The 21058-nt window shown below is 38.9% G+C and overlaps 1 protein-coding gene across 1 annotated transcript in view; it reads right to left on the bottom strand.

Annotated features, from left to right (window-relative positions):
* The window catches only part of SAMHD1 (SAM and HD domain containing deoxynucleoside triphosphate triphosphohydrolase 1), a 31601-nt gene extending 10986 nt beyond the window's left edge, over positions 1–20615 (bottom strand). The window contains exons 1-7 of the mRNA XM_063297249.1: positions 20395–20615; positions 18561–18627; positions 15328–15400; positions 12247–12407; positions 11393–11508; positions 8966–9036; positions 5000–5155 (exon numbers count right to left, since the gene is read on the bottom strand). Of these exons, the coding sequence (XP_063153319.1) occupies positions 5000–5155; positions 8966–9036; positions 11393–11508; positions 12247–12407; positions 15328–15400; positions 18561–18627; positions 20395–20590 (840 nt within the window). The 5' untranslated portion in view covers positions 20591–20615. The remainder of the gene's footprint in view (positions 1–4999; positions 5156–8965; positions 9037–11392; positions 11509–12246; positions 12408–15327; positions 15401–18560; positions 18628–20394) is intronic.
* Positions 20616–21058: the final 443 nt, after the last annotated feature.

Here is a 21058-nt window from a genome sequence, read left to right on the forward strand (position 1 = left end):
ACACTTTTCTAAAAATAAGTATTTATTAATCATTTAAAGAAAAAAGAGAACAAGCAAGCAAAAACAAAACAAAAAACAAAAAAACAAAAATTGGTACAGAAATTTAATATCTGTAAGTGGATAAGGAATTTCCAAGGTTATACAGACAGTGCTCAACGTATCTTTGAAATTAACCATAGAAGACATTGTTGCATTTAAGTACATTAAATTGTTTTAACAATGTAAGAATTTAAATCCCTGAGCTAAATGCCAAAATCACCACTATTTCTTGTTTAAAAAATACAAAGAAAAAAGAAAAAAAGTACTATAACCATTATTAGTTTCTAATTTCCTCTTTATTGTACTCTGACTAATGTGCAATATTTATAGACATTTCAATTTGAATTTGAATGTGTCTCTAATTCCAATTCTTTAGTCAGTTCTTTTTCCCCTTAAAAACCATACTCTTGCTGCATATGTAGTATGTATGGAAGGCATTCTTGCTTAAATTTGGTTAGAGTTCTGTTGAGAAATACACCTTCAAGTTAGTGGTGACTCCTGATAACTGCCTGGACAAGTCCCTGCAGTTTTCTTGGCAAGGTTTTTCAGAAGTGGTTTGCCATTGCCTCCTTCCCAGGGCTGAGAGAGAGTGGCTGGCCCAAGGTCACCCAGCTGGCTTTGTGCCCAAGGCAGGACTAGAATTTGCAGTCTCCCGGTTTCTAGCCTGGTGCTTTAACTATGACACCAAACTGGCTCTGTTATGAATATATGCTGTTAATTTTGCCATTACTGCATATACTCCAAGTTTAAGTTCCCAATCTGTTATCTTTGGTAACGCATCTCTTTTCCAATATTGTGCTAAGTTTATTCTTGCTGTTGTACACATGTACCTTAGTGGACTGTGGTATTTTGTTAATAGTTTTTGGAATTATGCCTAGTAAAAAAAAATAGTGGTTTCATTTCAAATTTGATTTCTAAATTTCTCAGTAGTGCTGTGTGTGTGTGTGCGTGCGTGTGTAGTTTTTATTAAGAATTTTAATCACAGTAGTAAAATCTAATACAAACTAAAAGAAAGAAAACATATGAGATCCAAAAAGGAACAAGACAAGGTTGCCCAATGTCTCCTCTTTTGTTTATTTTAGTTCTTGAAATATTGAATAGAGAAAGACAAGATGAGAGGATTGTGGGCGTAGAGACTAAAAAGAATAATAACACAAGTTAAAAGCTTTTGCAGATGACTTGGTTCTGGTTCTGGTAGATATTTTAAAGGGAATTGAACTTCTAATGAGTAAATTAAATGAATTTGGGGCAATAGCAGGTTTCAAGATTAATAAAGAGAAGCAAAGATGTTAACAAAAATATGAAGATACAAGGTCAAACAGAACTGATGAATACAATGGGTTTTAAGATTGAGAAGAAGGTAAAATATTTGAGTATAACTATGACAAATATGAATTGTATGCTATTTTGAAGTAACTATGTCAAGAAATGGAATGAAGTTAAAAAAGATACGTCAAGATGGGACAAATTACAATTGTCACTGTTGGGTAGAATTTCTGAGATTAAGATGAATGTTTTACCTAGAATGTTACTGTTTCAGACAATACCTGTTTTGACAACTGATGTAGTATTTAAACAATGGCAGCAAGATATATCTAAATTTGTATGGCAGGGGAAAAAACACAAGTTAAATACAAGGTACTACAAGATGCAAAGGAAAGAGGAGGATTGGGCCTTCCAGACTTGAAACTATATTTTGCCACCTAACTGCTTAGTTTGAATGAAGATGTGGACGGTGTTAAGAAATAGAAGGTTAGTGGAGCTAGAAGGACGTGATCTGACATTTGGGTGGCATGGATATTTATGGTATGACAAAGCTAAGGTGAATGTAGATTTCAAAAATCATTATGTCAGGGGGCCATTCTTAGAATATGGAACAAATACAAATTTAGGTTTTGCCCGAAAACACCTTTGTGGCTTTCAGTGCAAGAAGCATTTTATAGATGAGAAATTATAAGTAAACATAAATGGTTAACTTACTGTGATGTACTAGAATTTTCTCAAGGCGTTTGTAAAATAAAATCAAGAGAAGATTTGACAATAGGATAGTCAAATCTTATGTACAATTAACATAAAGATTTAAAGTAGATAAAAGATGTTATGGTTTTGAACAATGTAAGACTGAGGTTGAAACAAAATTATGTACTAATGATGAACATGTTATTGCTAAAATGTATAAACTTTTGTTGAGGTACAAGACAGAAGAACAAGTGAAAGAATGTATAATAAAATGGCTAAAAACGTTGGTTACAATATACAAATGGAACAATGGGAAAGTATGTGTCTGAAAGGAATGAAATTTACATTATGTTCTAACCTTAAAGATAATTTTTTATAAAATGATGTATCATTGGTATTTGTCAACAGAGAAATTGTCTAGAATGTATAAAGGTGCTGCAAATCTTTGCTGGAAATGTGAACAACATGAAGGGACATTTTACCATGTTTGGTGGACGTGTAAAAAAGCCAAAAAACATCAGCTACAAATACATACATTAAGTCAGAAGATTTTAAAGATTAAAGTGCAACTGAAACCAGAGGCTTTTCTTTTGGGACTATGGACAGGAAACTAGAAAAAAGTCATGGAACTTTGTTTTGATGTATGACAACTGCAGCGAGACTATTATATGCTCAAAAGTGGAAAGGTCCGACACTACCCACAATGGAAAAATGGTTGGTGAAGTTGACAGAGCTTGCAGAGATGGCTAAATTAACTTCCTTCATCAGAGAAAAGACAATATCTACATTTATGGTTGACTGGAAACCCCTTATATACTTTTTGTATGAAATGGGAAAAAATGCACTTAGGATTTGTGGTTTTGATGATTAGGAAAAAAATGGATAATATTAAAAAGTGAGTTTTTTTTGTAATCAAAGAGTAAGAGATTGTAATCATACTTATATTTGCTGCAGAGAAAATCAGAAGCTTCTTCTTTATATTTCTTTTTATTCTTTTTCATTACACTTTTGCTTTTTTCTTCTCTTTCTTTGTTCTATTTTGTATTAGTTTGTGTTAGTTTTTAATTTATTAAAAAACTAAAAGAAAGAAGTATAGAAAGAGTGAAAGGTGCAAAGGAGAAGAAAAACAGAAAATAGAAAGAAAAAAACAAAATAGTAAAGAGAGAAAATATATAAAGAAGTGACTTCTAACCTTCATCACAAGATCATATAAAGTTGGTTTATTTTAACCTTGATCAAATGAACCACCTTTATATTCCTTCCTTTTAATTCTGTCTTAATCTTTAGTCCACTCAATATTGTAGACTTTGATTCCTTTTCATTTCTTCCTTGTCCCTTCTCACAAGATTCTTCAATGCTTTAACAAGCCTCTTTTGTAAGTCCAATATAAAAAAAATTACCCAGAAGTATAATGGTCTAAAGATACTTAGGAAAGACCCGCCCTGACTGGCAATAAATGGGGGGGGAGGTTGTACTTTCAGACTTGCAAGGTTCTGTTAATGTAGCCTTACAATAAAGTAGAATCTAGTTGTGTTTCCTGTCTGGTTTACCAGTAAGGGCTGACAACAGGTTTCTTTTGTGTGTTCAGTGAGACATCCTTTTCCATGTCATTCTTGTAACCTGTTATTTGTAGATCCACTTTCAATGTCATCTCTGTCTTGTCAAATAAAACTTGTTCCTCATCTGCCATCTCTTCCATAACATCTTTTGGACACAGTCTATCCATAGAAGTAAATATCACTATTGACATTGTTGATATTAATTTCTGATTCCATTTTTCAAAAGTGTCCACCAGTATTTTCAATGTTATGTTTTGTGCCATTTTATACATTCCAGTTAATTTGCTGTTAATCAGGTTTGTATATTTTTCTCCTTTATTTAAAATCTTTAGTTCCCTCTAGTGTCCAATTGTTAAAATTGCTTATGTTTATTTTGTCTAACAAAAGTCCAAACAAATCTATTTCCATGGGAAGACTTCTTTATAATTAATCCAAAATCTTATTCCAAATTTATCTGGGCCCTTTATCCATTCATAACTTTCTAGGATCAAAGATTTAGCTTTTTGCTGTTTATTTCAATTTTTTAAAATTCTTAAACTTATGATTAATATTCTCTTTCATTAAGTATTGAAGGAAAACTCACCTAGTGTTTTCAGACTTGTCAATCTGAAGGTCTCCAATAGCTTAAAAGTAGTTAACAAGCAATTTCTGAATGTGATTAGAAAAGGAAGTTTGCTAACTTAATGTCCTTTAAAATGGCTATTTCCATATACATGCACTCTGTGTATTACTTTCCAGTACTTTTGAGGGGTTTTTTACATGTCAACCACATGCGGTAAAATGTTCCTTCTATCTCATGGCATTTCCAACAGTTATTACCATATGATTTGTCTATCCTGACAATTATTGTTGAAGTTGTATACATCTATAAAACATACCAGTTTTCTCTTAAGTTATAATTTGCAGTAAATGTTATAGATTTATTCCACAATAGTTCCCATTGTTGTGTTGTGTCTGTTTCTTTAAAATTTTGCATCCATTTTATCATGCAATGTTTTATTTGTTCTGTCCCCATGTCATATCTGAGTGGACATGCACTCTAGTAGGTGGTCTTGATTCTGTATGAGCATTTCAAAATCTGTCATTTTTCTTAGAAGCCCTCCCTCATTTTTAGGTCAGTTTTTATTCTTCCAGCAATGTTTAAAGTAATACATACTTTTGATTTGTACAGGATTGAAAAAATTCATTTATTCATCCATTCTAATTATGAATTTCAGCATCTCAGCAAGCAACATCTTCCACCCTCAGAAATGTCAGGACTAAGCCTGAGACTTTCTGCATGCAAGGATTTGCTCTGCTATTGAACTCCTGTACCTTACACACTCGAATAAATAACTAACAGTTAACAAAAAGTAATGATCTGTGCCTTTTACCCCTTTCCTCATTCTAGTAAACTGCACAACATTTAGATAAGATCCAGGGATATGAAAAATGGCATTTACCTTGGAGTCCACCCTGTTCACCTCAACAGGACCAGCTATCTGTTCTTTGATAAAATCTATGTCTTCATCCAACTTGAGACCATAAGATTCCATGACTGGTCTTAGATTATTGGAGGTGATCAAGTGTTCAAACATCTGAACGGAAGCCTGCTCATGCTGTAAAATAAATAAATAAATAAATAAGTATATGCATATGCATATACATACACATACACATACACATACACACACACACACACATATATATATATCACAATATACATTATTAATGAATCCAGCATAATCAATATTTTGGCTTCTAAGTCAAGAGCTTACTTTGCCTATCATGAAAAATCAGAAATCCTTGTTTAAAAGCTTAAATGTGATTTAAAGTTGGCTTAGTCATGCCGGCCACATGACCACGGAAGTGTCTACGGACAAACGCCGGCTCTTCAGCTTTGAAATGCCCCCTAGAGTTGGACACAACTGGACTTAATGTCAAGGGAAACCTTTACCTTTACCTTATGAATTCCAGCTAGTTTGGAAGTGATTTGCCATAGTTTTCAGTTTGTATGTATTACAGTTACAGTTATGTACTAATACATACATACCTATCATTCCTGTATTAGGCAAACAAGCCAATTCAACTGTTACTAATGTTACTTAGATTTTCCAAGATCCTATTATAAATATACCTGTGTGTCTTTGAAATATTTAAGGTCCTGGCTTGAAAACCTAACTGGTAAGGATAAGAGAAGCTTTGATTCAGTCAATGACCAGCAAATAGAAAAATAAAATATAAAATATGGTAGGATACAGTGATGCGTATGTATACAACCAGAAATAGTGATATAACATAGAGCAGTAAATCTATAATTTAATAATGTAATAATGAACAGCAAAGTACTTTTGAGCCCTTAAACGGTCTGGCAGAGGGAATCTCCTGCCTTCTCTCACTTTATACATACATACATACCCAAATAAAACAGAAATACCATGAGTGGGAGAAGAATGGTTTTCAGTTGTTGAAGTATTTAATGCATTACTTATTCTCTCCCAAATATTCAGATAAACAAACAGAAAATGAAAATAGATGCAGTGAAATCACTAAGAGAATTTATGGAATAATCATTATGGGAAGAGAGGGCTAATTCATAAACAAACAAACAAATAAGTAAATAGAACTCCTTTTTCTCTAAACTACTCAGAATGCCTCCTATTTAAAAGAATTCTGAAGACATCTCCAAGCATTGGATTATCTGGAACTGTTTCAGCCAGGTTTCAGACTAGGATATAGTACAGAAACAGCAATAGTTGCACTTGTTGATGAACTGTGGTGGAGCCAGGATGTGAGTGTTCCTTGATCTCTCAGCGGCTTTCAGTACTGATGGCCATGGTAACCTTCTGGACCGGCTGTGGGAGTTGGGAGTGGGAGGCACTGTATTACCATGGTTCACCTCCTATCTCAGGTTGGCCTCAGTCGGTATTGATGGAGGGGAGAGCTCATGCTTGTGTCATGTTCACTGTTTCAATGTATTTCAAACATCGTAATGTTTCTCATGCCATGGAGCTGATGCGTGTTTCTGTATGGGAAGGAGCTGCTGTGAAACCTTGTACCAAGCTCTGTATGTGAAATCAGGACAATGGAATGTGTTTGGGTTATGTGCTCTGTTCAAGGACTTTTCCCGCAGACCTTCAGAAACCGTTAGGAGCACCTGGGATTGTGGACTTGAGAAGATTCTAAGGGGGGAGGGATTTCGTTTTCACCAAGGGTTTTTAGTTTGAATTTACCTGCTGTAATGATTGCCTTATCCCAACAAAGTCAGTCTCACCAGAGTTTAGTGAATAAAATTGATTTATTGAAAGGATAGTATGCAAATACGAAGAAAGCTGAGAATAAGCAAAAGCGCGCCAAATACAAACTAAAAACCCTCGCCTCCAAGCCGATCCCGCCCCCCCACCCCACCCTCGCAACCACCCCCTCCCAGGCCTGGCAAGCATCACACATCTGCCTGGGAAAGTAACCTTGAATACATGTCATAACCCAAACACACATTCCTTCAGGGCAACAGAAAGATAACAGCCTGGCAGAGCTGAAATTCCCCACCCCGCAGATGATAGACACGGATCAGAAACCATGACATGCGAAACGTTACGATGTATGCAAACCATTGGAACGATGAACATGACACTCGCGCTTTTACCATTCTCAGCTTTCTTTGTGATCCTGCATGCTATTCTTTAATAAATCAGATATCTTTGAATTCCTGCTTATGAGTGGCCCATCACTTGTGGGGTGATCTATACCTTAATAATGTAATAATGAACAGCAAAGTACTTTTGAGCCCTTAAACGGTCTGGCTCAATGTTCTCCCCTCTCCTATTTAACATCTACATGAAGTTGCTGGGTAAGGTCATCTTTTGGTTCAGGGTCTGGTATCATCGGTATGCTGATGATACCCTGCTGTACATCTCAACCCTGGGCTGTGCAAATGAAGCTGTCAATGTACTGACCCAGCACCTAGAGGCTGTACAGGTCTAGATGAGGAGGAACAGACTTTGGCTCAATCCTGACAAGACTGAGTGGCTGTGGCTGTTTGGCTGGGGTCAAGGCAGGCCCGCAACTAGGGTCTGTGTCACCCAGGTCAAACATGGATTCCGTGCCCATTTTGGCATCCACCGCACTCATTTTGGTGCCCCCCCATGCTCATTTTGGCACCCCCCAGCATGGCACCCGGGGCACATGCCCCACTTGCCCCCCCCCAGTTGCGGCCCTGGGTCGAGGACATCTCTATCACTGGCATTTGATGGGGTAGCACTTCCTCATTTGAAACTGTTGTAAAACTTGGGAGTCCTTGGGAGTTACTACTCGAAGAGCAGGTGGAAGCTGTGGCCAAGAGGGCCTTTGCACAGGTTCATCTCCAGTTGCACCCTTTCCTCAACTGGGAGACCTTACAGGCAATTACTCACACCTTGGTCACCTCACGATTAGATTATTGCAATGCGCTCTACATGGGTCTGCCCATGAAGAACATCTAGACAGGGTTTCTCAACCAGGATTCTGTGGAACCCTAAGGTTCCGCAAGAGGTCACTAAGGATTCCCTGGGAGATCACAATTTATTTAAAAAATTATTTCAAATTCAGGCAACTTCACATTAAAGAGGTAAGTTTCATTCTTTACTTTAGTTCAAGAACACTGTTATTGCATATATACAGGCCTACACAAGAAACAAATATAACACATTTTGTAACTTGTGTCCTATATTTGAGCCTGAGGCCTGAAAAACATTTCAAGGGTTCCTCCAGGGTCAAAAGGTTGAGAAAGGCTGATCTAGAAGCTACATGGTACAAAACGCAGTGGGCGCTTTTTGGTATGCATATGTATCACCACTCCTATGCCAGCTGCATTGGTTGCCAATCAGATTCCAGGTGCAATTCAAGGTGCTGGCCTTTCAGAGCATAGGATACCTGAGGGACTGCCTTTCTCCAATCGTTTCTGCCTGCCTGGTATGTTCCGGCAAAGTGGGTGCACTCCAGGTCCTTTCTATTAAATGTTGCCATCTTATAGGATGGAGGAAGTGCACCATCTCTATCACGGCCTCGGCCTTTGGAACAGCACACCCCAGAGATACAGACAGTGCCCTCTTTCCTGAGGTTCTGAAAAGCCTTCAAGACCTGGTTTTGGCCCCAGACCTAGGGTTAATGTGCTGTGGGGCCCCTTTGTGATTCTTCACTATTATGATGATCATTTTAGTCTGGGATGTCTATGCTGTTGTATGTTTTTTAACTGTCTTTATTGTTTCTGAATTTGTAAGCCACTCTGAGCCTACCAGAGTGTGTGGCTATAACAAATGTAAATAAATAAATAAATAAATAATATCCAATTTATAAGCATCAGTTGTAACTACTGATTAGAAGGAAGCATTTCTTTTTTCTTTAGTCACAGAAATATTTGACTACATATTTACTTCGTGTACAACACTTACCTTCCATTTTAATCCTGGACGAGCAAGTGGAATGAATCTTGCATCAAACATATGTGAAAATGGTCCATGACCTAAAAGTAAAGATTACGCAATTTGTCTCTGTGGCAGAGTTAAGATGTATTCGTGTGTTTTCATAAACACACAGATATACTCAGATACACGCACAAACATTCCTCAAACTATGGTGTTACTAAATCTATTAAACCCAAAGGATTCACTTATTGTTTATTGAACCTGACCTGGTCATTTTTTATTCCACCCTCTTCCCCTCTGATTCACAATCATATCAAAACAATAAGAAGAAGACGACAACTTCCAGGGGAGCATCAAGTTAAGATACGTACTAAAAAAAGGTGAAAGGTCCCCTGTGCAAGCACCGAGTCATGTCTGGCCCTCTGGGGGGATGCCGCTTTCATGACATTTTCTTGGCAGACTATAGTGGGGTGGTTTGCCATTGCCTTCCCCAGTTGTCGCCTTCCCTAGTGAGCTGGGTGCTCATTTTACTGACCTCAGAAGGATGGGAGGCTGAGTCGACCTAAGCCGGCTGCCCGAGAATCCAGCTTCCACTGGGATCAAACTCGGGTCGCGGGGAGAGTTTTGGTTGCAATACTGCCACCTACCACTCTGCACCACATGAGGCTTAAGATACGTATAAGATGCAGTCAAACATCATGGAACATGTAAACTTAAAATTTAACTTTCTAGCCATTTTCAGAATATCAGTATTTTAATTATTCATGTTGAAAAGATTATGTTGAAATAAATCTTATATTCTAGAGTAGAACTTTAAAGGTTAAAAGCAATACTAAGCCAGCAAAACAAACTCGAAATCAAAGAAAGTGGCAAGATATTGCTGTTACATTATTAAAAAAACATGGTCTGCAATCGGTTCCTCAAAAAAGGAGAACCTTATCATATGGACTTACTATTTCTGTTAACTGATAATATACGAGATTCATCTTTTGAACAATTGCACTGCATATTAAAACTATGTTTCATTTTTCTTTCACAGAAATAATGATGCTAACCTATTGCCAGAATTCCCACGGCAAGATTCTCCTGCCTTACTTTTCTTTTAGATGTTTTTAAATATTAAAATTAAAATGAATAAAATTAAAAAGCTGGCATGTTGCAAAGCAAAACAGTGGCATTAGAGTCTTATCTATTTCTGTGAATGCTTTTGCATTCAACCCAGAACACAAAAATGGTGGCTGGCTGCAGCTCAGACTTTGTTGTAAACGTACCTACCTAGCAAATTAACCAAAAGTAATCTTGGACTTGAAGGCTGGTAGCCTGAGGAACTAGACAGTGTAATAATACTCCTGACAAATTCACTTGTTGGTCAGTGACTGCAATTGAGGTTAACTACCCTGACAAATTTTACAGCTACTGCTGCAAAATAATGAGAGCTAACTAGGGCTAAAATAGGGTTTGCCACTGTGAGGAGAGTCTTCCCCTAAGCCCAAATAAAAAAATATATCCAAATAAAGAGCGAGAGGAACCTAAGGAAAAAAAAATTGACTGTAAACCCCAAGCAGTCCAGTCATGGACTCCAGAAGCATACTCCTGTGGATGTTCAGCATTCTCTGTTTCACCATACTTGGCTGGAGATTGGCCTTGTGACTTTCTCCTTTCATAGGATTTGGGAAAGACTGTCACCCCACCTAGATTACTTCTGTGTACTACCAGTTGTTCACATTCCATTGGTTAAGAAACTCTGAATTTATTTTATTTTATTTATTTAATTTTCTATCCTGCCTTATTTTTATAAATAACTCAAGGTGGCGAACATACCTAATACTCCTTCCTCCTCCTATTTTCCTCACAACAACAACCCTGGGAGGTGAGTTGGACTGAGAGAGAGTGACTGGCCCAAGGTCACCCAGCCGGTCTTCCTGCCCAAGGCAGGACTAGAACTCACAGTCTCTGGGTTTCTATCCCATTGCCTTAACCACTAGACCAAACTGGACTACTTTACCACTAGACCAAACAAATTACTGCATCTCCATGATAGATAAGAATCAAACTAGTAAATTCTACTTTAGGCATTTCATAATTAAATTGACTTTTGTAATCCCTTTGTACAACCTTAGCCACTTTAGGCTCAGCAACAGTCCTGGGAGATTGAAGTGCTCCCACCCTATTTTAAATACTGACACAGTTGATATCACATTTGTATCTATTTATTCTTTTGCATAGAAATTGGTTCACTTGTCTTATGTTGAATGCAGTATCTTACAATTCCACCCCACTCCTTTCCCACAAGCATGAATCTGTGTATTTTTCTACCTCAGGGCACCATGAATCTGATCATGTGGATGCAGAGGTTTATGCCATAGTACAGTTGTTAAGACCATCACTAGAAGTAGTTTAGAATGATATAGTATATTTATATATGTATTACTTATTAACAAAGAACATCCTTACCCAAATCATGACAAAGTCCAGCAATCTGAACACACAGAATATCCCTCTGATCAATACACAGTTCAGGTTGTCGTTCTTGCAATGCCTGCACCAAACGGCCTGCGAGATGACTAACCCTTTTCCAAAAAGGCAAGACATTAACTTTTCTATGTCCTGAGTTTAAGGTTTATAAATCAAATAGGAACTTAATTCATTAATGCAATGCAATTATGAACTGCTATAAGGCTTATTTAATGTAAATTCTGAATTTCAATATCATACAATAGAGAAAGTTTCATATTACCGATCCTTTGTTTTGAACAATTTAATCTTCCTCATGCATCCATTTAATGTGAAATTTAATGTGAAACAAGGAAGAATGTTTTTTTTCCCTTTTTAAAGGAAGAAAACAATATGTATTCTATGTATTCTTGCCCGTATTTTATTTACACTATTTAGAGCCCAGTTCTCTTTGGCTCAAGCAGAACTGAAGAAAAGCTTTCCTTTCTCTTGTTCTATTCTTGCATGTAAACCCTACAACACAGAGATTCTCTCTACCCAAAGCCCAGTTTTACTAACGGCATTCAACATAATAAAATTCATTATATTCAAGGTATTGGCTACATAAGACAAGCAGTATTTCTTTTCAACTATAATTTTTAGTGGAGAAATCCAAAGTTTAAGAAAAATTGTTTATCAAACTATGCTAAGTTTTAAATGTATCTAAATATGGGTTTAGACTTTAAATATAAAAAACTCCCTCAAAGGAAAACATATAGCAGGAACCAGCTGCTTTTTTTGAATTCAGTGGAACCATTTTATTTATATTTACAAAGCCAATTTCAGTGTAAAAACAACTAAACAATACTCCTTACCCAAGAGAATGTTCAAAGCGGTTGTGTGATGCTCCTGGGAAGATATAGTAAGTGCCACCCAACTGCTTAATGTATCGTAGACGTTGAAACTGAGGTGTGTCAATGATGCGAACAAGAAGAGGATGCATTTCAATATGACCATGGATTGGATCATTAAATACCTGGAAAAAGCAAAACAAAATTTTAAAATATCAGTTAATCTATGATGAATAATCTTTCAATCAAGAATAAACATTCTCTTTTTCTAATTCTAAAAAATTAAGATAATCACAGGGTAACTAAAAACACATGACTAACAAACAACGAATAGCCTAACTGAAAATCAACTGGGACAAATTCACCACCCATATAAAACAAAAGTTGAAAATCATAGGCTAATGATTTAAATGCTTGCTATTTATCCTTTCTTCTAACGTTCCCAGGACTACTGTAGATGGTCACTTTCTTACCATCTTGAGCAGATTTGGGGCAGGAAATAAAGGCTGCAGAGAAAGGAGGATTTTTCTTTACAAAAACATCTGTTTCAAGAATATTAAGAAAGTTCTTATGGGGATTATGGTGAGAATGGCAGACTGAATGGCTGTGCCTGATGTTTCGGCGGGCAGAGCTGACAGCTCGGTGGCTTTTTTTGGGCTCAGGTAGGGTTTCCTGAGGCCCAGAAATGTTCTCCAGATCAAGGAGAATACATGGAATTATCCCATTTGTCCTCCAGAACAGTGGCTTGCAACCAGGAGATCACAAGCAGCGTTTCATGGTCAACAGTAAAAGCACCCAAGAGGAGGGGACATCACCATTTCCAAGCTGCACTGTAGCCTTAAAGGGATACTAAGATCGGCCACCCCATTTCTATATCGCCATTTGTTTTTGTTTTCTTTATATATACCCCAAGAGAGGCTTTTTACAGTGAAAAGAAACTGCTTCTCTTGGGGCTTAATGTTATTTTTGGAATTACCTTTTTTCATTCTTTTTTTAAGTTTTGGATTTTGTTTTCCTTCCAAAGGAAATTTCAAAGACTGAGTAAACAATTGTCTTCCTGTTATTATTTTTGTATTAAATTTGAAGATATTAGCATTTTCCTACACGTTGAATGGCTGATTTGAACCCTCAGCTGTCTGTCTTCACTTTCCCTTGAGAACAGTCTACTATTCACTCTCACTTTGTATAAACAACTTTCAAACCTTCCCATATCTTCGACTTTTGCTGATTAAGTTCCTAGGGGGCACCATAATCTACTGTGTGGGACAAGGAGGATTTGAAACAGATCCTTTCTGACCTTCACCACGACTTCAAACAAATATCTTCTGACTATTATCAAACTTTTACGCAAGATATCCAGGACATTGTGGAAAATATGAGATCTAAAATGCGCCATCAGGTTGGGGAAGTGGTGGATGAAGTTGAAGAATCTAAGAGCGATAGAAAGGTTTCTTTTAAGATTGAGATTGGGATTTCTGTCAAGATGCTGGATGAAGACTGGATAATGGAGCTGAAGAAATCTAGGAGACAGAGTGATCTACAAGCCATAAATAGGGTCAATCTCCTGGTGAAATGCCATGAAAAGAACCTGGAATTTTGGAGTGGGGGAGCTGGGCTGTTTGATTTTAAGAAGAAAGCTCTGTGCATATCTTGGGAACATGTAACTGCTTTGGTTTATTTTGAAGAGAGTTAAGGAATGAAGAATGTTTATTTGATTTGCTTTTAGGATTTGACTGACGTTATTTGACTTTAAAGATTTGGATTTACTGTTTTGAATTGGCTTTGTTTTTTGTGTTTATTAAGATTGGGATTATTAAAATTGTTATACCATTAAGTATAATAGCTGACAACTTATGTGCCTTTCAATTTGATTTTTATTACAGAAGACAGAAATGTATAGAATAGTGGTAGGAAGGGAACGATTAAATATGCTTTATCTTTTGAAGGGGAGAAAGATGTTTAAGAGGTTTATATGATTTTTTTCTTCATTTTAATATAAGGGGGAGGAACAACTGTACTTAGTGATTTTTATTATGTGTTAAAGGGGAATGATTTATAGAAATAATGTGGTGTTTTGGTTTAATATAGAGTAAGAGATTGATTATGGAAACTTTGTATATTCTTCCTGTTTGTCATGTTCGCCGTTTCAATGCCTCCGAGACATCGTAACGTTTCTCATGTCATTAATTGGTTGCGTGTTTCATCTCTCATGGTAGGAGGGCACTGCTTATCTCTTGGCTTCGCTTTGGAATGTTTCCCTATTATCTGTTATGTTCAAGGTTGCTTTCCCAGGCTAGCACGTCTGACGTTTGCTAGCACCTGGACCGGGCGGGGCTGATGTAACGGGGGCGGGACACGTGTGCACTGGAGGAGTTTTAAGTTTGTATTTGGCGCGCTTTTGCTCATTCTCAGCTTTCTCTGTATTTGTCCTAAGTTCCTAAATAAATCAGATTTCATTTAGCATTCACTTGTGAGTCTGAGTATTTGGGCTGGGCAATCATTACACTGTTAAAAGTCAGAAGCCACATCTTCCTGTAAATTTTTTTCTTCTCGTGTTTATGCACTTTTTAAGGTTTTTTTGGTAGTATTTTGTTTTTTTTAATTTTTATTCTTTCTTTGAAACTTAAAATTTACTATAAAAAAAGAACGTTCTTATGGAAGGGACAGAGCCCCTGTTTTTTTTTTTTAACTGCAATTTTCGTTTGAAGCAGAGGATTTTAACTTTCTAGATTTTCAGCTTTATCACTGGGCTGATCCAAATTTCCATTTCTTCATGGAATTTAAGTAATTCTCAAAACATTATGTTCATAATGAGAAAGTTATTAATTGTCCCTTTCTTATTGTGGCAGTTCTGTTTTACTCAAAAATCAGTTGCCCCCATTCCTGCATTAGAGGTCACAAGACATATTTGGATGCTGTTGGGAAGGAAGCTTAAATCAGATCTTAATTACCAGGAGAAATTGACACTAAATAGTAATTTAGTAATACAAGAAGATATGATATATATGCAAGACTAATTTTGTTTGATACATAAATTAGGTATGATTGGAAGGGTCATTCCACTTTCAGTATATATAATAAAGAAGAAAGGAATTGTTCTCTCACCTTTGTTATATCAGTGTGACTTTGTGCCAGTTTGCGCACACAAGTTAGCAGCTGCACTCTCACCCCTACAGCTCTGAAAATCAAGCATATAATATGACTTAACCAATAATCCAATATTTTATTTAGTAATGAACATGATATGAGAGCTAAATTAACTGTTATTACCACAATAATTTCTACAGAAGATTTCAGCAAAATATCTTCTGGTGAATAGTGATAGTGATGAAACCACTCATTTTTAAAGGATAGGAACAAAATGTATAAATGTATTTTACTATTTCAAAGAAAAGTTAAATTTACATTTCCACATTAACTGTACTAATGAGAAGGACATATACATATATTTCATTTTTTCTTTTTACCCTGCGGAATGTTCAGCAGATTACAGGTAGAAAAGGGTATGCATACTACATCTGTCATGAGTAAGGATGGCGAGCAGGGGGCTCCCATCCAGACTGTCAAGCGCATGCGTAGCACTGAGGAATTGGGCAGCCATTCAAAGAGACACAGATCGGGACCGCCTTAACCCTTGGGGTTTATATGTCTGGGTTTTCCCACGCTTCTTCAGTTTGTTAGGATTTCTGTTAAGTACTAGCAATAAATATTAGAGACCAGTTCCTTGTCTCAGTGTGTTTCCTGGCTGTTAGGACATCATCCTCATGCATACCCTGAAAAACCTAAGTGAAAGCAAAGCAGTATCCATTGTTACGTTGCTTTACAGCAGTGGTGACTCAAGGGTATATGGCGCCCATAGACCACAATGACTGATAGCGCCACCTCCCACCAATGCAAAGATCAGCATTTTTAGAATGATTCAAAAGAAGGGATAGCACTGGTGCCCTCTAAGCTTTGGTGCCCACTCAGCCTAAAGCTGGCCCTGATTTACTGTATCCTAAACTGTTGACAGAGTACATCAATTGCAGCTTTGTTTGAATTTGGCGATTCAGATCACAACTTACGTTAGAGCTGCACAAAGCATTCAAAGGGGCATGTCGCAAAATGCATTGGTGTGAGTGGAACACTCCTCCTTGAAGCTTCAAACAGTTGCATCTTCAAAATACCTCACTATAGGGGCTTTGAAGGCTTTTTCTAGTTGTTATAGTTTGTGTGCACAGGCCACCCTTCAGTGAGACTTCCAGGGAAGCACAGTAACTGTGCCAGCATATGAAAGCAGGAACAACTACAAAATAGCTTTGCCAGGGCTCCTAAAGGAAACAGCTGCCTTAATGCTTTCAGAAGGCCTGTTTCACTCATGCCAATGCACTTGGCAAAGCAACCCTTTCAAATGCTTTACACAGCCCTATTATATATTATCTGCCAGTGTATCAAAGTCAAAACTAAACCAAATTCTTAGTTTTGTGATCAATTAACTTCTAAAAAAATTAATATTGATCAGCTTGTAAACAAGGTTTAAATATGTTAATAACATGTTGAGTTATAACTGAAAATTTGGAATATCAACAGAACTTTGGATTTATCAAGCATAGGGTACATGGCAGGGTGAGCCGGAACTGCATTTCCCCACCTCCACCCCCCTAAACCCTTGCATGAATGACACTATAGCCCCTCTGCCCCAGTTTTAAGAGAGCCAGAATTCAAAAGGGAAAAGCAGCAGGGATTGTTTAGGGGAGGGCAGGGGTTTTTGCCATTTGATGATGCACACACAACAGATACAGTGGAAAAAGCAGCCTTGAGGGAGGGAAGATTCAGTGGAGACTTAACAATGATTGTATAAGTGGCAGAAGGTGAGTGGTGGCAGAAAAGGCATCCTGTGGCATTGGAGGAGATGCCAGAGCTCCAGAATGACGGCGGAATCCAGAAGTGACGTTGAGTGGCAGGGAAGCCAGAAAGGTCCCAGAGCAGCAGTGAGAGATGGGGCAAAGAGGCAGGGTTAGGTGGCAAATGGGTGTAGCACAAAAGCAGCAATCCTGTGACGGAAGTCAAAAGCTTCTGTGTGTGATTTAGGTGCTGGCCCACCAAGGGGAAACAGGGTAGCCTTCCATCCATAGGGAATAAGCCCACTCACAGCAAATCTCTAAGAGACTCAGGGCTGCAAAAACCCACACAACTTTGATTGGGGCAACAGTTCTTAGGGAAAAAAAAACAGAGTTAAAAGAAACAGGAAAGGTTACAAGGGGAAACAGAGAATAGAATGCAGGGAACAGAAACAGGGTGTTGCATCAGAAGATACAGAGAGGAACAGAATAGGAACATAAATAGCATTAAGAGGACAAAATGAAATAAGTGAAACAGTGAGATAAAGTAAAATATGTTGGCAGAGTGCTAGAAAGCCTTCGGCCCAGGAGAGATCAGAAAAGTCACACACCAGGCATTTCTATAAAAATAATTTTATTTACAGAAAGCAAACATATCTAAAGGCTGTTTGCTGAGAGATTTCTCTCAGCTGCGTATTCTCTGCAAGCCTACACAGAAGGGAAACTGAAACTAAAACAAGTTCAGGCAAGTTCCTCCCTTAGGCAATAAAACCATTAACACGTGAAAAGGGGACAATTAAATTCAACCTCTTCACCAGGCCAAAATGATTAGTTACCATAGTAACCTTAATCTGTAGTAGAAAACATATTAACAAAATAAATTCTTATTAAAAAGTAAGAAATCACTAGCAATAAAAAGTCACAATACTACATCATTAGGGGAAAACTTTATTTTGTTTTTCACCAATAAGTTGTTTATTGTATAACTTTGTGATAATAAAAGCATTTTTGTTCAAAAGATAGATGTTAGTGCACTGTCTCAGTTTGTGTTATCCCCAAAAACTATGACAGTGTGTACCAAAGAAACTTGTCACAATGTAAAGACAGCGATACCCGAGATGTACCATTTTGGACTGATGATTTGTGAACTGTCTCTCTCTCAACACAATGGGAAGACAAACTGATATTATTTTGTGTGGGCAGGATATAATGCAACATTTAAAAACAGAGGTGAATGTTTTGGTGTATATTATAATGTTTTCATTTTGTTTTCTTATTGTTTTTCTTTCTGTATTTTTTTCTTTTTTGTATCTTCCAGTTCTTTTTCCTTTTGTGTACCAAAGCAACACAAAAAATCTTCCCAAAAATCAGCTTCTGAAAACTAAAATCACTTAAGCATATTATGGTATTCGGGCAACCCAGAATAACCCAAAATCGAAGAGTTTTGCAGATGCAGAAGACATAAAATTGCATATTTTTATCATTTCTTAAATCTGAACAGATAAAAATTTTCCTTACCGAATTCCCATGTTTTCAAGATGAGATTCAGCGAGATATGGTACAGTTGAACCGGTTATTCCATTTTCTAGAGAGTTAAATACATAAACTTCAACATTTCTTTCTGAAATTGTCATTTTGAAATTATTTGGACAGGCTACAATTAGTATGACTACATGACTAGAATTAATTAACAATATATTCATTAATAAACCTGAAATACCTATGTTTGAGTGACCATAAGCCGAATCTGATAGTGCCTGTAACATACCCCATGCTATTTATTTATTTAATGTCTAGACCAAACTTTGCTCTGCCAAAATGTAGCCACTGCCACAGCTTTGTCATTAGCTTGCTGTAGGTCATTGACAGTACAAGGCTCCGGCAATAATCAGCACACCATCAGATGCGCTGGATCTTGGACAGCCCCATGCTGCCAGATGTGTACACCAACCTGAACCCCAAATGAAAAGGGTCCAGATAATCTGCTTCATCCAGGGCCCTCTGCAGCTGAGTGCCCACCACCCTCAGAACAACCTTCCATAAAAAGGGAAGACAGAAGACTGGTTGAAATTTACATATCAGGCAGGTCCAAAGATGGCCTCTTGAGGCAAACCACTGCCTCCTTCAAGGCAGGCAGCACCACCAGCTCCCATGGTGCATTAATCACCACTTGGACCCAACTGGGTGCCACCTCCCAGGAGGCCTTAACCAACCAGGAAGGGGCACGGGTACAAAACTCACAGCCCCAAGGACCCTGTCCAATTCCTTTGGAGTAACTGGCTCAAACACGTCCCAATTACTTCCAAAGGACCTGCTCAGCTGGCATCTAATTCCAAGCAAAGTCAAGCGACGTTATCCAACACATGCTGCGAATATTCTTCACAGCGGCCTGCAAAGGCTGCCCTGGTCCCTCCTTGCCCAGAAGGGACCTGTTTAGCGAAACAGGGCTGCCTACCACCATAGGGCTCAGTTCCCCTTAAAAACAAGAAAAGCCCATCATCTGGGCCTTTTCCTACTGCTGAATTAAAGTGCTACCCAAGTACCCTTGAGAAGGCAGAAAACTATATTGCTACAGAATTTGTTCTCCATTCCTAATCCCTATTCTGCCTCCTCTGTGGGGAGGTAAGTGGGAGACCAATCCTAACAGATTTTAAACACTCCGAGGCTGCCTTTCAATGTTGTTAGAAAAGCGGGGGAGGGGAGAACTTCACTTTAACAGCCCTATAACTAAGGATAATTCAAGCGTGTCTCACTCAGGTCACGGGCTGTGGACAGGATGAAGCCAAACGTGGCAGAAAAAGGATGCTGCCAGTGTGTATGTGTGCCATGGCTAGGGGCATGTAGGGGAAAGCCCTTTGATTCCGTGTTCTGCAGTAGAAAAAGTGCCACTGCCTTCTCTCGATAGCACCAGGCGTGAAAGTAAACCTGCCCCTTGCTAACCGGAGAGGACGGGCATCCACTTTTGGAGCGCTCCGCACCAAACGGGGCTTCGGGTCAGAGGTCCCGTTAGTCCGAGTGCAAGAGAGACCTCGAAAGAAAAAGCGTTCCGATTCTAGTCTCTTCCAGCAAGTGGCCAAGATTCTCGCGTTCCGGGTAGCTTTTCCGTCTGCAGTGAATCGTAAGAACCATGAAAGGGCTTCAGCCCCGAATTGCACCCACATCCCTCAGCGGATTCCCGCCATCAACCTGCGCGAGGCCAGACAGAGCCAAAGGCGACGTCGCCCGGGCGGGTACCAATCCGTGGTTCAAATGCTCGGCAAGCGCCTGCAGCAACACTAGGCGGCGGCTCGTCGGCAAACCTTCCCGCGGCCCGGCCCGGCCCGCTGTTTCGCTTGCCGGTTTCCCCGCGTACCTCTAACGCAGTGCAGCTCCTCATCCTGGAAGCCCTGGCGCTGGAGGAAGGCGCACAGCTGCTCCGTGTCCCAGAGCCGAGGGTGGAGCCCAATAAGATCCGCCAAGCCCGCAGCGGTAAAGCCGCGCTTTTCAGGCGTGCTGAAGCCATCGGCCGGGCTGGTGGGCCGGGCCCCTTCCCGGTTGCTGCTCGACATCGTCGCGCTGCTCTGATGTGGCGGAGAGCGAGCAGCTGCTTTCCTTAGCTCGCGCGGGCTCCGCCCCGCCCCGACCTTGCCCCGGGCGAGCCCGCTGAGGGAGGGGACCGCCCTGCCATGCTAACGGAGCTGGAAGTGCCTGGAAGTAAGAGCCGGGCTTGACCACGACCCACCAATGGAAAACCCCAACCCGTCTCCCCCCTCTATATTTCGGGCTCCTCCCCCCCTTGCGGAGAAACGAGCATGCCCAAAGCTGATGGTTATATCGCCTTAGGGATCCAGGGTGATGGTAGAGTGACCTGTTAAGTTAGACTTTCATCAGGTCAAAGGGGACAACTCTGTCCAAGTTCTGAGGCCTGAATCAGCCTGCTTGTCATCTGCTCCATGTTTCAAATTAAAAGGCAAAAATCCTTTTTAAAAACATCAAGGCAGTTACAAATTTAATGCACAAGGAAAGAATATTCACCC

Source organism: Candoia aspera, chromosome 3 (assembly GCF_035149785.1).
Source record: "Candoia aspera isolate rCanAsp1 chromosome 3, rCanAsp1.hap2, whole genome shotgun sequence".
Taxonomy (NCBI): domain Eukaryota; kingdom Metazoa; phylum Chordata; class Lepidosauria; order Squamata; family Boidae; genus Candoia; species Candoia aspera.